Source organism: Lipotes vexillifer, unplaced genomic scaffold, assembly GCF_000442215.2.
Source record: "Lipotes vexillifer unplaced genomic scaffold, Lipotes_vexillifer_v1.1 scaffold169, whole genome shotgun sequence".
NCBI lineage: Eukaryota > Metazoa > Chordata > Mammalia > Artiodactyla > Lipotidae > Lipotes > Lipotes vexillifer.
The window spans coordinates 1,598,334-1,612,150 of NW_006793375.1; the positions used below are offsets into that span (position 1 = coordinate 1,598,334).

The 13,817-nt window shown below is 38.4% G+C and overlaps 1 protein-coding gene across 1 annotated transcript in view; it reads right to left on the reverse strand.

Moving 5' to 3' along the window:
• GLRA2 (glycine receptor alpha 2) overlaps positions 1-13,817 on the reverse strand; it is a 188,106-nt gene that overhangs the window by 135,496 nt on the left and 38,793 nt on the right. Inside the window, exons 3-4 of the mRNA XM_007466340.1 lie at positions 10,174-10,241; positions 1,750-1,973 (exon numbers count right to left, since the gene is read on the reverse strand). Of these exons, the coding sequence (XP_007466402.1) occupies positions 1,750-1,973; positions 10,174-10,241 (292 nt within the window). The remainder of the gene's footprint in view (positions 1-1,749; positions 1,974-10,173; positions 10,242-13,817) is intronic.

The window sequence follows — 13,817 nt, forward strand, 5'->3', positions numbered from 1 at the left end:
TTTTTTTTTTTTTTTTTTTTTTGGTAATAAGATTGGAGAGAAAGGGAGAATTCTCTAAAGAATCTTTAACATGTCAATATTTATTCAATGTATTCGATTTCTCTCATATACAATACACTGTCTTGGCCCTTTGGGAGGGGTTACAAAAGATGAAAAATCCGAATATCTTGGCTTTAAAGAGCTTATTATTTAGAAAGAATGTTAACTTAAAAATGCAAACAGCCATCATTTCATTTATTGAGAACATACTCTGTGTCATGAACTGTGGCAAATATTTTTATTTACTCTATATCAGGGGTTGGCAAACTATGGCCAAAGAGCTAAATCTAGTCCACCACCTGTTTTTGTAAATAAAGTTTTATTGAAACATGGCCACACCTAATTGTTTGAGTATTGTTTATGGCTGTTTTGTGCTATAATGGCAGAGTTGAGTAGCTCTGACAGAGTTGAGACAGTCTGACTGGCAAAGCTAAAATACTTTCCATCTGCCCTTACAGAAAATATTTGCTGACCTCTGCTGTATACAATTATTTCTCACAAGAAGACTCTGAGTTAAATATGGTGTTTCCCATTTTCCAATTAAGGTAACTGAAGGTTAGAGCTTATGTAACTTAGTAAGTGGCAAAGCTTCAGTTTAATTCTAGGTTTGTCTGATTCCAAAAGTCTATGTTCTTATGCTATATTTGTGTACAGAAGTAGCCAAAATATGGGATAGGAAGAAGTCAGAGACTTACAGATTCACAGAGAAACTATTATGAGAGTTCCAAAAAGGGAGTGATTATTTTGATTGTAAGGTGATAAATATTCTGGAGAAGATCATATTTGAAGAAAAAGCAAAAATGCATCTGAGAAATGTTCTATCCCAAGCTCAAGCCCAAGAAATGTTAACAGATCAAGATCACATGTTTAGTTAGAAGTAGATCTGGGATTAGAACAGTTTTCCATTCACTGAGCTCAAAGTATGTTGTCAGTGACAATACTGAGCCATTGAATCTTTGTGTGTGTGTGTGTGTGTGTGTGTGTGTGTGTGTGCGTGTGCGTGTGCGTGTGTTTAAATGCTATAGAATGGCATAATTATTTGAAATGAGAATTTGTATGTTATGCTCAGTGGTAATTGAACTAAAGGGCCTGCACTTCCTTTATTGAACCAATCAAAAACATATTTATGGGGCTTCCCTGGTGGCGCAGTGATTGAGAATCTGCCCGCCAATGCAAGGGACACAGGTTCGATCCCTGGTCCGGGAAGATCCCACATGCCATGGAGCAGCTAAGCCCGTGAGCCACAACTACTGAGCCTGCGCTCTAGGGCGCACAAGCCACCACTACTGAGCCTGCACACCTAGAGCCCGTGCTTTGCAACAAGAGAAGCCACCACAATGAAAAGTCCGCACACCGCAAAGAAGAGTACCCCCCGCTCACCGCAACTAGAGAAAGCCCGTGCACAGCACCGAAGACCCAACGCAGCCAAAAATAAATAAATAAGATAAACAAATAAATAAAAACATATTTGTGCAGATATTTCTATGATACCATCACCTACCCACCATCCTACCGAATATATTTTGGTTATGGAGAATTACACTTCTGAGACCATGGGAACGACTGGCACTCTCACCAACTTTAAGTTTAAATAATAAACAAGAGACCACAAAGGATAATATTCATATACATCTTGCCCTGCAGAATCATGCAGCTCTAGGTCAGGAGAAAAGTGAAGAAGGGAGCAGGGGGCAGCCGAAGGAAGCTTACCTGATACTGTAGAGCACTTTGCCGTTTTTTGAAATGCGAAGCAACTTGTTGTCGGTGGTGACATCGTGGAAGTTGGCCCCCTTCTCATTGGCAAAGAACAAATCTGGTTTCCAAATGGAGTCCAGCATCGATGGGTCCAAGTCCAGAGAATCATCAGGGTACTCGCTATAAGCCAGCCGTGAATCATTCCACTGTTGTCTCAGAAAAATATTCACTCGGTAGTCCTACAGAAACGCCATGCGTAAGCGTTACTTCTTGCCCACTCTGGCATATTTTCCCCTCACTCTTCTGCCTGATTCGATGCATGCAGTGTTGGTATCTGAGTAAACCCAGCTGTGTATATCTTGGTCAAAATAAACCACTCAATTCTATTAGGAGCGGGAACAGAGACGCGAAGGAAAGAAGACTTGACCAAACCAGAACACTAATGGAACAAGTTGAGCTGGTTGAATTTTTGTTTCATTTAATCGTTCTGGGAGGAAATAATACTAACTCAATCTGATTTTGCTGTAGAAAAAGGTAATGATAAGTACAGGAGTCAGTCTGTGATGGCAGATTGTCAAATAAAACCGATTCATTTTCCAAATCAGAAATGACATGATCTCTATTTTCAATCTGCTCAGATCCTCTGGGCAGAAGAAAACCCACTCTGTAATTTCGGTAGTAGAAATCTTATCATAAAACTCTGACATGATGGGGCAATATTTTTTAAATTCATCAACATAAATATTAAGGTGGTTCATGTTGACAAGATAATCCCCTTACAGCTACTTACTTTTGAAATTCTTAAATATTTTATCATTTCTCTGAATGGGTTGTATCTACATTAGTCAACTGGATGCTTCATCAAAACAGAAATCTTTTTCATGTTTTCCTAATCTGAGCACCTTTTGATAAAGGTGTTCCTCCCTGTGGGAGCCTCAGGTACACCCTGTCATTCCCACTTGGCATGGGAATTTTCTTCTGTGCTAATGAATCAGCTTGGGACAGTAACTTCTCTTCAGAGGATTTCTACTCAAAGGTCTTTAGGTTCATGGAAACTGTTGCTTCGCCTGACAGAGCAGACCCAATGAAGGCTTCAACAGTATTCCCTAGTCAAGCAGGGCTATGGTTCAAAGCCAACAGTGGTCCACATCTGCCACTGTGGTCATTTAGGGTGATATATACTCATCCCATTTTACTCTCTTTCCTTTACCTTTTTCACCTTCATTTGCTTTGTCTCCACATCTTTGTTTGGGCACCTGGATTTTGAGTCATTGTTTACTTTTCTCTAACAGTGACCAACATGTCCTTAGTTTGCCTGAGAACTTTCCCATTTTAGCCTCAGGTAAAAATGAAACTTTCAGGGAACCCACTCAGTCCTAGGCAAAACTCAGATGGTTGGTTACTCTATAAGGTACAATGGAGACCACCTCGGGTTGGTCGGTTTTGGTTAATCCCTTTAGAGCCAAAAGAAAATCTGTAAGTAAGTTATAAAGATCAGGGTGTATGGAAGAGAGCTTCAAATCCAGTTCCTTCTGCTTATTACTCAACTCTCCAAATTCCCATGACTTTCCCCCCCAGATACAGCCATCCTGATGATCAGGCTGGTAGAGTATTTTGGAAGTGGCAGTTCTTAGAAAGAGTGCCCACAGTGGGTTTAAAGAATGCTAATAATCAAGTAGTTACTAACTTCTGAAAATCAGTCATCAGAACCCAGCTTATTAGGAAAAGCTGAAATATTAAAAGAAATAACTGTACGTTTCTTTGTTGTACAACATAAGGACTTTCTGACTTGGAAAATTTTATCAGCTGACTTTTATTTGGGATTATACCAGGCTTGCACAGCAAATTTCCAGACCTAAGAGGGTGCTGTTGTGAGGCCAGCCAGACTTCCATCCCATTCTGTTTGCTCACTGGCTGCCCCCTCCTTCCATGAGTGAGCCAAGAGACTGGCAGAACCTCAAAGTTCTCCCCATCACATATTTTGCATGTTGGGGATTGTCCAAAGGGGCCAGAGGGTAGTAACTGGAAAGAGATTACCAGTTCAGTGTTTCATTGGCAACAGGAGTGACTGGAACCTTTGGAGTTTTGTGTGAGTAAAGAGTGGGAATGTGTGATTTGTAGAAAATCAAAACAGGGGCTATTGAAAATATAATAATCCAATTTGCATATAAATAGGCACTGGATAGATCAACTGTGAGATTTTCTTAAGGTTTCCTGAAGGAAAAAAATGCAGTGTCTTCACTGTGTGACACCTACCCCTTTTATTTCCCTTAGGGTGGGAACTAATTATCCTTCATAAAATTTTGTGTGTGGGGGTCTATGAGCTTGTTTCAGTAGCAAAGAAGAGGATGTCATCTCTTAGCCAATTCTGGAGGTAGAAAAACTCTAAGTATAAGAAGTAATGACAGCTGGAAATAACAGAGGTGAATGGGTTAAATTTCTTAGGCCATTGGGAGGCCATTGAGGTCCCCGACCCAGGAAGGAAACATAGAATGGGAGAGGCCATGAGACGCCAGATAGCGAGCACTGGGCAGCAGAATCACCAGGACAACATCGTTGCAGTCCTCCTTTGAACCTGAGAATGATTTAAAGATGCATTTTGAGAGACTCTAGAGAATATTACATTAGTGACATACAATATGAAAACATTGACCTTTTTTAAAAAAAATCTCAATATAAAATTTCCCAGCTAATGTATTAATACATCTTTTTAAAAAGTCTTTCCCACAAGTATTCTTCTCCAGTGTTTCCTGCTTTTTTTCTATTTTGAATTTTATATATTTAAAATAATAAAATAGGTTCTCCCAATATCAGAACTTTAAAAAGAGCACTGAATCTATCTTATCACAATAGAACCATTAAATATCTAACAGTTAATTTAAAATAAATTAATTAGCCTATTCATAAGCAAGAATAAGTGGAAAAGTTAGAGGAGAAAATACATTTTACTCCACAATGACAGGAATTATATGAAACAAGACTTTTATTAGATATTTTGGGAGGAGTGTTTGTTCTTTATAATGTATAGGAATTAAAATTTTCCATAATTTTTTTCATGATGCTATACATTATTCCAAAATAAATGGCAACCCTTAAAACCTTTAAGAATAGAAAAGGGCACCCAAGGATATAGAGAAGTAGATAGCCAAAGAAAAGATTTTCCGGGGCTGTGCCTCTGTAATTCTTTGAGTTCACTATCATTTTCAATGTAGGGTACAAATTCGACGCATGATTTATCTATGCATCACCTCTGTTGATTTACAGATAGGTTTATTCTCTCAAGATATTCCAAACCACAGGAGATAGTTATATTGCTCTGTAGCCTTTCTTTGTCTTTATTTTTGCTTCTAGGTTTAATGAAATATTAAAGAAGTAAATATTAAGAGACATGCTTAAGTGTAGACTGAATTTTCTTTTATACTGCCTTCTCTCTCCAGAGACAGATTCTACTTCAAATAAATGACGTATTTCCTTGTATTAAAATTTGTTTTCCTATGATTGACTCTCTGGGTACTAGATTAGGTAATAGAAGCATTCAAATTAAAAAGTGTGTGTGTATGTATATATATTATATATATGTGTATATATATATATATGTGTATGTGTGCACATGTGTATGTGTGTAAGTACACATATCTTTTATTTTTTCAAAAGCTATGTGTAAGTCATAGAATCTTTATTACATTCTTAGCACAGTTAATACAAGTACCTATATTCCATACTATTATTTCATATCAAATTTAGAATTTCTAAAGTTTTACTTTTCTTGGTGCCTTCTAATTCTATGCCCATTGCCACAAAGATTGTTTCCTTAAATTGAATTATTTTGTTACTGTTATATTTAGTGTAGCATTTGTACATAGAGATTGCCACTCTGTCTCATAAATACTGTGATTAAACTTTACTGCTCTCTTTTTATTTTTATAGGTATATATTTTTCAATCCAGTTATGTTATAAAGTTATTATAGACAAAGATATGCTTTGTGGATTTCCCACAGACCTATATGGCACTTTAGTTTTAACTTCTAGCTACCCTGCAGTGAAGTTTTCATCATCTTGAGTCTGTGCTAGCTTTGAATATGGGAAGTTAGCTTTGAATTTGAAATTATGGGAGGGGGGGCAGTTGCTTTATGATGAATCCAGGTTTTAACATTGCATTGTTAATTTAGAGACCAAGGACACCTTATATCTCAGATTAACAAAATGTTAGGTAGATTCTTGGTTCTCCCTTAAAAATTCAGAAATAAGGAATGTAGCTACCTGCTATTCCTGGTGAGTTAGCATCTCCTTATGAGTTGCTTATGCACCTATAGAATGAAAGGTCTGTAATGTCATTCCAGCAGTTACAGCGTAGCCTGCATTCTCCTAAGGGGCTGTCTACACCTTATCCAGTTCTTTAGGAAAGTGATTTCAGATCGGAGATAAAACAACTCTTCACCCTGTAGCGGTAACCAGCAGAGCATGTGGAATTTGGGGAAGAGTTTGGGGAGCTGGAATCATATTCTGGAGATGCTCTCCAAGTGGACACGTTTTGTACACTTTCAGCTCTTTCTACCCCCTTCCCCCTATTGCAGTCTCTCAATATTAAATGAGGAAAGGGTCTGAGTCTGCTGCTGTAGCATGGGGAGTGTTCCAGCACCCATAGGTCCAAATCACACTCTATTCACCCACATCCTTCCAGGCAGTCATTTGGAAGCTTTGAGGAGACTATCTCTTCTCCATTTTCTGATGGCCCAACCTTGGGGACAGCTGTATGCAGATGGCATGCAAATACTCTTGACCTTTACTGACATTATCGATATTCCCAAACTATGCCTTTATAGTAGGAAGGAGGCAGTTGCAAATATACTCCTCATCCTGTAAATTCACTTGCCATCACTAGCTAAAGGAAAAGGGGAAAGGAAGAAAAGGAAATGGTAAACTGACGTTCCAAAACCGAAAGATAACCTGTCTCATCATACATTCCTTACTGGTCTTCTGAGTCTTTTGGAATCATAAGGAAAAAAAAAATTGTTCCACTGAATACTTTAAACACAGGGTCAGCTAGTAATGAACATCACCAGATCCCTGTGACTCTTAATGAACAGAAGTACATATTTTGAAATAATGTGCATGATCATAATGATCCATAAAAATATTCCTTAGAATAACACAAATATATTGTCCTGTGAGCACAGTCTTTAAATACTAACATACCAAAGGAGTAAGAGGCAATACTGTGTCTGTAAGTGAGCCTAATCTTTGTGGGCAGTTAGTACCAACAGTAATTTAGTGGGATTTCATCAAACTTAAGAGGGCAGACTGGATAGAACCAAAAGAAAGTCATATCACATTCTTAAAACAGATAATTATTGCCTCTTATTTAGAAACAAACATCCAAACTAAATTCTTCAATAATGCTATCAAGGGGTGTGGGATAAGAGTGGGACATGAGGGAAGAGAGGGAAATCAACATGCTCAGAAACTCAAAATTCTGAGACATTCTTGGAAAAAAATCATTCCAGAAAACATAGAGAAAGCAAAACTATTATCCCCCCCCCCATAGCACTAATCAACGTCCTCAATGACTACATATATTACTGTGCATAAAACCTAAAGGTCTGATGTCTTGACTCCAACTAAAGACAGTTCAAGGAAGAATCTGTTTCTGTTTAACTTTTTTGACCATTTTTTTGAGTCACATTTTGTGAGAATATTCGTGGATGGTAGAATCTCAGGGTTTTGGTAAGGGAAGCTCAGGCTGTGATGACACTCTGTGGGTACATCAGGTAGGTCCCCAGGCAGGGCCTAAGGGGTCTGGGAAAGTAAGACCTTTTCAAGGTGGAGCAATTCTCATGTTCTTATGAGCCCCTGAATAATGTCCATTTTAAATAGTGATGCCTTAGATCCCGGAGTTGGCAACCTATGGCCTGTGGGCCAAATTTGGCCATAGCCTGTGTTTATAAGTAGTGTTTTTTGGAGTATAGCCACACCCATTTGCTTACTATTGTTTATGGCTGTTTTTATGCCAAAAGGGCAGAATTAAGTAGTTGTGACAGAGACTGTCTGGTCCTCAAAGTCTTAAGTATTTACCTACCGTCTGGCTTTTTAGAGAAAAATGTTTGCCAGTCCCTACCCTACATGACATGATTTATTCTTTGATTTAAGCATGATAGAGTTTCAAAAAACATTTTTTTTTAGTTTCACACAAAAGCCATAATTGAAGAAAATAAAAGATATTTTTTAAAAGCCAAATTCAGTTTGTCATTACGTCAGAAGCCAAGAAATAAAATAAAAGAAGCACAATACACATCATTCTTCTGATCATGCGATTCAGTACGTCTCATACAGCAGAATAGACAGGCCGTTGATATTACACTTGGACAATGATTTCCAAATTTTTGCATAGGAAACATGACAAAGGACACCTTAATAAGTGGCCAAGAAGCACCTAAGCAGCCCATTTATTAAACACCTTCAGGAGCTCTTAAAGACACAGGAAAACAAGGATATCCATCGTTTCCATTTTCATCTCCTTAAATATTTAGCTTTTTCTTGCATTAATGAACACTGAAAAGGTGCACATTTACATTTTTGATTAAGGGTAAAATGCAATAAGGAGATTTAATCAAAGCAACTTAAGGGTCTAATTAATGCAATCAGCGTTAGGTCGTGCAAATATTGTCATTGAATGCCATCGTGTAAAGCTGGTAATAGTGATTAGGGCGGCTGGAAGATTTGCCCCTCTGTTACCAGGATAAAACCAGGAGGGGAGAGACAGAAACTGAATGCCAAGTACAGGGTTAGAGTTTTCTTTCCACATTCAGCTTTTCTTATGAGTCATTTAATAACCCTATCAAAACTATCCTGGTTGGGTAAAATTCTTAATGCACTACATACTGTCAAAGCCCCAAAAGTCTCGTTTCTGGACAATACTGTGTCAGAATAATATTAAAACGGGTAGTGGGGTTGCATTATGTCTGACTTGCCAGTGGAAAGGAGTGATAAGAGGTAAATTATTCTTTTATGACATTAAGGACTCCAAAAAGTACAGTAATTTGTTAAACACAATCCTGGTAGCCTAAAAGAGAATTCATAAACACAGGGGAACACTATTTTTTACTTCTCAATGGCATTATGCTCATTATTTCACTTCTTGAGTGTTTCTAGGACATCGGCCACCATAGTAGTATAGTCACGCTCAACTATAGTTTATTTCGATCTCATCCAATAATATGACTGTATACTTTACATAGTACTGAAAATTTGAACCAGCCAATTGACTTAGGACTTAAATTGTATGGGGGCCAAGAAAATGTTTTACCCAAAATGTAATCTCCACACAATAGCCTAGCACTGTAAGCCTACTTATCTAATAGGCTGTGTCACAGGCAACAACACCATCTTGACATTGATAAGGAATCTTGGTGGATTTTACGGTATCTGAGATCTTTTTCATGTATGTGAAACATGTCTGCACTTAGAGTGTGATGGTTTTTTATTAGTTTTTTATGTTTTTTTTTTTTTTTTTTTGGAAAAGCCATGCATGTGATGTAACTGCTTTGGACTTGGAACAACTTTCTATTGCCACCAAATTGTGTGTGTGTGTGTGTGTGTGTGTGTGTGTGTGTGTGTGTGTGTGTGTGTTCATTGTAAGGTCAGCTCCTTGGCGTATATCTTAAATCAGCGGTCCCCAACCTTTTTGGCGCCAGGGACCAGTTTCGTGGAAGACAATTTTTCCATGGAGCGGGGGCGGGGCAGGGGGGAAGGGGATGGTTGGGTGGTTCAGGTGGTAATGCGGGCGATGGGGAGTGGCAGATGAAGCTTTGCTCACTATCCCGCCACTCACCTCCTGCAGTGCGGACCCGTTCCTAACAGGCCTCGGACCGGTAACAGTGTGAGGCCTGGGGGGGTGGTTGGGGACCCCTGTCTTAAATGTAGCATGTCTGAGGCTTGATTATGTTAAAACTTCCTATTATATGAAAACTATCTCCCAAACTTTGAAATTTGTATTTCTGAAACATTGGAGATGCAAATATTTAAATATCCTTAACTATAAACCATGCTTAATACTGATAATTCTACCTAAATCTAACCGAACATCACATGTTTCCAAAATTTCTCTGGCATGATGGATGAAAGATTATTGAATTTTAAATAACTAACTAATTGTTTTCTAGAGGTGAATGAACTTGGAAATTGGCACTCAGTAAATGTCCTACAAATATACAACAGTACTCTTTGATCGCATATCCCATTCCTTCACACGATGGCTTCAGTGCTCAGTCCCACTCACCATTGTAGTTTCTGCTATTGACCCAAAGCTGTTGATAAATATGTTGCAGGTAACATTTACAGGAGGCCCTGCAAGTTGAACAATAAATAGAAAATTTGACAGGTTGTGTTCATGGCATAATCAAGTCACGTTTTTCTCTTGCCAGTGGCGTTGTAGCACTTACCATGGTGGTTTCTGTGACTGATCCAAAACTGTTGATAAAAATATTGCAAGTAACGTTTACTGGAGGACCTGCAGAACGCAATAAGAATGTTGCAATAGACATTGAAGCAAAAATACAGCTCCATCAACATCTGTGCAAATGACTAGAGATGTAAACAAAATTAAAATGATGGTGAGATTGCAAAAAAAAAAAAAGTTTTACCCAGATAGGTTAACGGTGATAGCATTCCCACTAGCATTTCTAATAATGACAGTTACGCAATAACTTACCCTGAAGAGTTTTGGCTTTGGAAAATATAAGCTGAAGACTATTAAACGGAATTCATTGTCAATAGTTGCTATCAAAATTGCCTTTTGGGTGGGTGGCTTTCTTTGACCTTAGGCTCATCAACATTGTAGATGTCAACAGTAGGCACACATGGTGATGGAATAGCCCACGTTTATGAGTTCAAATGGAGCTGCGTTTTGAACTGTGGATGGGTCAGGAATATCCACCTCCTTTCATGTGATACCCTTTAAATCAGTGGATCTAGTTTGATTCTCTTGATACCTCTGAATTTACCCTATTCCTTCTTTATATCCTGTGACCCCCCACAATGAAAAATGATGCACAGAAATATAAAATTAAAGAAAATTAGCTCATTTTAAGAACCAAACACAGCAGTGTCACTTAATGTCCAGATTGTCGCCTTAGTAAATATACTGTAAAGAAAGATTTATTAATCCTAGATGTGCTATAAACAAAGAGCCTACTTTTTCCTCCAGAGACGGAGGGACTAACTCTCTTTCCTCTTGCCCTTTGTCTCTCATCCAAGCACTAACCAGGCGTGACTCTGCTTAGCTTCAGAGATCAGGTATAATCAGGCGTGTTCAAGGGGTATGGCCACAGACTCTTTGCCCTTTGACAACAGATAAATCACTTCCTCATGACTTCCAGTTTCATGTTATGCTGAGCAATATGTTTATTGCCCTCATGTAGTTTCCCCATAATGCTTTCTGAGATAAGAAATGGTTCATACTGCCATGAATTGTCTATTCACTCCCTGCTTTCCCCTGTGGAAATTTGTCTCTCTTCACTTGACAAAGGCTCAGCAACCTGGTGCAAGGTACACCCCAGTTGGCTCAGTACCCAACAAGCCAGTAGTATCTGAATGAGGAGGAGTTTGACTTGAGGCCTCCCTCAAAGGCTGGCAGTAAAACACAGCTGTGGCCACACTTGAGCGCCATGCTTTTACTTCTGCAAGTCCACGTTGAGTTCTCAAAATGAGGAAAGGAAAAGGGCTCAACAGCTAATGTACTCCCTAGGCAAGGACTTGTGGTAAAAGAAGGAGCAAGGAGTTTGGGTAAAAGAGATGTATTGAGCTGTTTTTCTTTTTAACATAACTAACTTTTCTGTTTTTAATGAAAAAACAATGTGTTTATTTTTTAAGAAGTGTTTGCAGGCATGGAATCATAGGCACCACCATATTACCAAAGCATTTTCAGCCTGCATCTTTGAAATATTCCATCTTTTAGTTCATCCCTCTGTTATTCAGCATCTGCCAAATTGACTTCTCCATGGTCACTTCCTACTCTGCTTGATTTTGTTTTTCTGTTTCGGTTACTCAAAACAAACAAAACAAAGCAAAACAAAATCCAAAAAGAGTCTCTTTCTTGGCCATAGAATTTTATTCTATAACAAATATATTCTTCTGCTAATAAGAAATAAATTAGACAAGGTAGAGGCACGTCATGAGAAATTATGTATCTTTGCTCTTTTTTCCTCTCTTCACAAGAAAATATTTCCTTTTAGATGGCCCAATTCAGGATGGAAAACTTTCATGAATTTTTATATGCAAGGTAGAAAATGAATGATGTGGGAAAAGAAACAGGAAAGAGAGAAATGTCATCTTAACAGGAAGAATTTGAAAACCCAAATGTAATTTGTCTCGTACTGTACATTATCTGATTGTCTGGACTCCCCACCTGGCTTGAAACCAATTAGAAGGCTGGGTCCTACCATCATATATCTGTTTCTAACGTTCCCAGTAAATGACAGTGTGAGTATATTGCTAGAATTCAAAATATTTTTTAAGCCACCACATATTGACACGCTGTACTAAGCACATTAAAAAAATTACCTAGTTTAATCCTCACAAAAGAGGAATTGTTTTACTGCTCCAATAAATATTTTCAGACGAGGAAACTGGGGGTTAGAGAGGTTAAGTGACTTGCTTAAAGTCATGCCACAGTAATTAGAGAAGCTGAGACTCAATGTCTCATCATTCTGATTCCAAAAACCTAAACTTTAAACCACTTTGCTGCACTGGATTCATTGCATAATATCCTCTGACCTGCCAACCATGGTATTTCCCATTGGTTTGTACATTTCTGGGATAATTTAATCCTTTATATCTGATAGCTTCAATCTTGGGCATTGCCTTAAGGTTCATTTGCATTTGGATATAAAACCTTGGGAAGAAAAAAAGTAACTTTTTTTTGATAAGGGATTAGCACATGCGTATAGTAAGAGCCCACATATAGTAAAACCTCGCTGCATGCCATTGAGTGCCTTATTTCATTCTTCAGTAATTACATGCTTCCATGTCCCCCATTTTATGGATGAGGAAACTGAGGCATAAAGGAAATTCATTAATTTTCCCAAGGTCACAGAGTTTGTAAGAGGCAGAAACTGCCTAACTTTAGGGACACCTTTTTAAACTACAGGGATAAAATGCCTGAGGCCAATAGACTCATTCTAAGGATAGAAGTTACCTAAATATGGGAATATGCCTGCAAGTTCTTCAGGTTGAATGATAGAATCGTTTTTCACTTTTAAGAGTTATCCTGACATGTGCCAGCACCACCTTTCCTCTGTGTTTTAGCCCAATAATCTGCTAAGGTGTTCTAATTAACAAGAACACCTTCTTAGATGTGATCACCAGCGAATGAATGTGTTCTATAAACTGCAGAAAGAGTTAACACTAGTTTACCTCATCTAATTGGTTTATCAGCAAAGATATTCCAAAGTGAATTGGATGAGAATTTGACTAGGAAGAAGAATTATGTAAACATCTAATCTCTCATATCCCTATCCTGCCCTCCCTCCGTTCCTTCCTTGTCTCCTCTCTTCCGTCTACCCTCTCTCCCTCCCTCTTTTCCTTTCTTTCTCACTCTCTTCCTTTATTTTTTGCCTTATTCTTATGAGGAGGAACAACCTTGCCATAACTCAAGTATAAATGGAAGTAAAAAATATATTTAGAATACTTCATAGGGATTTGGAAAGATGGCTCCCCTCCCTGACCCCCAGCACAAGGTATAACAAGCCTCATCCCATACTGATCCTCTTTGTTGCTAAATATCTCTCTCAGACTGTCTTCTTTGGAGTAGGGCATTCGTTTTGGTAACCCAAGTAAAATTACAGTTATGCTACTTGAGAGGGATAATAGCGTTATTGATTATTGCTCATTAACATCTTCAGTTTTGGATCAATTGATCAAATTCGCTGTAAGAGGGAATAGGATCACTGTGAATAGTGCATCCTAACTATTGTGTCCCCTGCTACTCACACCGGGGTTGGAAGATCAGCAGAATCAGCACCACCTGGGACCTTGCTGGTCCCAGAAACTCAGGCCCCATTCAAGTCCTGCTGAAGTGGTCTTCACT